This window comes from Amphimedon queenslandica, unplaced genomic scaffold, assembly GCF_000090795.2.
Source record: "Amphimedon queenslandica unplaced genomic scaffold, v1.1 AMPQUscaffold_13042, whole genome shotgun sequence".
In the NCBI taxonomy this organism is placed as follows: Eukaryota; Metazoa; Porifera; class Demospongiae; order Haplosclerida; family Niphatidae; genus Amphimedon; species Amphimedon queenslandica.
The window spans coordinates 62,778-64,812 of NW_003546722.1; the positions used below are offsets into that span (position 1 = coordinate 62,778).

The 2,035-nt window shown below is 34.0% G+C and overlaps 1 protein-coding gene across 1 annotated transcript in view; it reads left to right on the forward strand.

Annotated features, from left to right (window-relative positions):
* Positions 1–371: 371 nt before the first annotated feature.
* LOC109585585 (uncharacterized) overlaps positions 372–2,035 on the forward strand; it is a gene marked incomplete at its 3' end in the record, with an annotated part of 3,170 nt that continues 1,506 nt past the window's right edge. Inside the window, exons 1-7 of the mRNA XM_020001713.1 lie at positions 372–737; positions 782–968; positions 1,018–1,266; positions 1,316–1,487; positions 1,538–1,686; positions 1,736–1,879; positions 1,921–1,993. Of these exons, the coding sequence (XP_019857272.1) occupies positions 372–737; positions 782–968; positions 1,018–1,266; positions 1,316–1,487; positions 1,538–1,686; positions 1,736–1,879; positions 1,921–1,993 (1,340 nt within the window). The remainder of the gene's footprint in view (positions 738–781; positions 969–1,017; positions 1,267–1,315; positions 1,488–1,537; positions 1,687–1,735; positions 1,880–1,920; positions 1,994–2,035) is intronic.

Here is a 2,035-nt window from a genome sequence, read left to right on the forward strand (position 1 = left end):
ATCATACTTCTTGGCTAGATTACAGGTACATTTTTCACTGATGTTCAACAAGATAGATCTAGTCCAGCAAATGATGAGGAGAATGAAGAAGGTCAACACGATGGTGATGCTAACGTAACACAGACTTTATTGTCCTTTGATGATTCATCTTCAGATACTGAGTTTGAACCCAATAATGTTGCTAAAAGGGATTATCATGTAAGCAGAAAGAAAAAGAGATCAAAAAAGCATAAAGGTAAGTTCACAATACTTTAAAATTTTAAAGTTAAATGTTCTTTTAGGATCTCAAGCTACTGTTCAATGCTTGTCAGTTGGTACACAATCGCAGTAACATTCAAAGATGTGGGAATACAATGTGATTTGCTGGACACATGTTTAACTGGACAAATCAACCAATGGTTAATAACATGCCATTGGCTAACCTACTGGTGTCGTCATCAATTCTTTTTAGTGGTAGCCTGCCATCAAAAGCTTTACAAGTCTTTTGCCATTTGAACATCAAAGTAATTTCACTACAAACATTTTTTCAACACCAAAGACAATTCCTGCAACCAGCTGTATCAACATTATGGACACGAAAACAATCACTATACATAGCTGAAACAGAACGAATGGGTATACCAATAGTCATGGGTGGAGATGGACGTGCAGACAGCCCTGGGTATTCGGCAAAAAATGGGAGCTATACTCCTATGGATTTGAATCGCCAAATGATTGTTAGTATAGAATTGGTACAGGTATAAAATAATTAAGATTCATATATATCACATCATGCGTATAGAGCAACAAAGTATCTGGTAGTCCTAATATGGAGAAAGAAGGTCTTATTAGAACTTTTAAGTTTTTTGAAAATACTGAAGTAAGAGTTGGTACACTTGTTACTGACAGGCATTCTGGAATTGCAAAATTCATACGTGAAAAGTATCCTCAAATAACCTATTGTTATGATGGGTGGCATGTTGCTAAATGTAAGATAAAATGTAACTAAATTGCTGTATACTTATATAACATTTATAGCTCTCAGAAAAAAAATTGAGAAATTAGTGAAAGAGAAAGACTGTGGTATTGTTGGTGAATGGCTTAAAAGTATTGTTAATCATTTGTACTGGTCAGCAGTCTCCACACCAAGTGGCAATAGTGATGTGATACTTGCCAAATGGTTGTCATTGGACAACCATATTCAGAATAAGCATTCACATAGTAGTAAACACTTCAAGAAATGTTTACATAGACGAATAACTAGATGCAGGAAATGGCTAAAAAGACGTGAGTTTATTTCACATCAAATATCTGTGTACTTAAAAACTTTAAATAGATACAAAACCTAGTGAGAACCTGACAAAGATTATAGTGGATAAAAGGTTTTGTAATAGTGTGAAGAAGCTATCTCCAGTTTATCAGACATCTAAGGTTGAAGCATTTCATAGCGTAGTACTACACTTTGCTCCTAAGTTAGTCTCATTTTCATACAATGGAATGCTAACTAGGTAAAAGTTGATCAGATACATGTACATTCTCGTAACAAATAACCATTTAGGCTAAGGCTTGCTGCTCTGCACTACAATGAAAACAGTGCGAGACTTCAAAGCAAAACCAAGTCTGGTGAGAATAGATTTTCTATCTCCTATCCTAAATATAAGAAAGGAGGTTATATTGTAAGAAAAATTATGGATAATCCAACGTATGGTCAGTATTCATTTATATTAACATAATAACCATTCAATTAATACAATAGATTATGTTAAAGTACTATTTCAACTGGCCATCGAGAACCTAGAAAAATCTAACAGAGCCACATCGCTTACAAATGTAGAGCCAACTCCACTTTGTGCCAATTATGAGCACCCAAATAAGGAAGATGCAATTAAGAAACATCAGAGTAGATTTTCAATGTAATATATATTTATTAAAATTAATCAGAAATCAGGATATTCAAATCCTCTGTAAGTTCAAAAAGGAAATTCTTCTCTAATCTTTATTACAACACAGGATGGCAATACAATTCTAATATCTTTGCCAAGCCACCCCATAATCC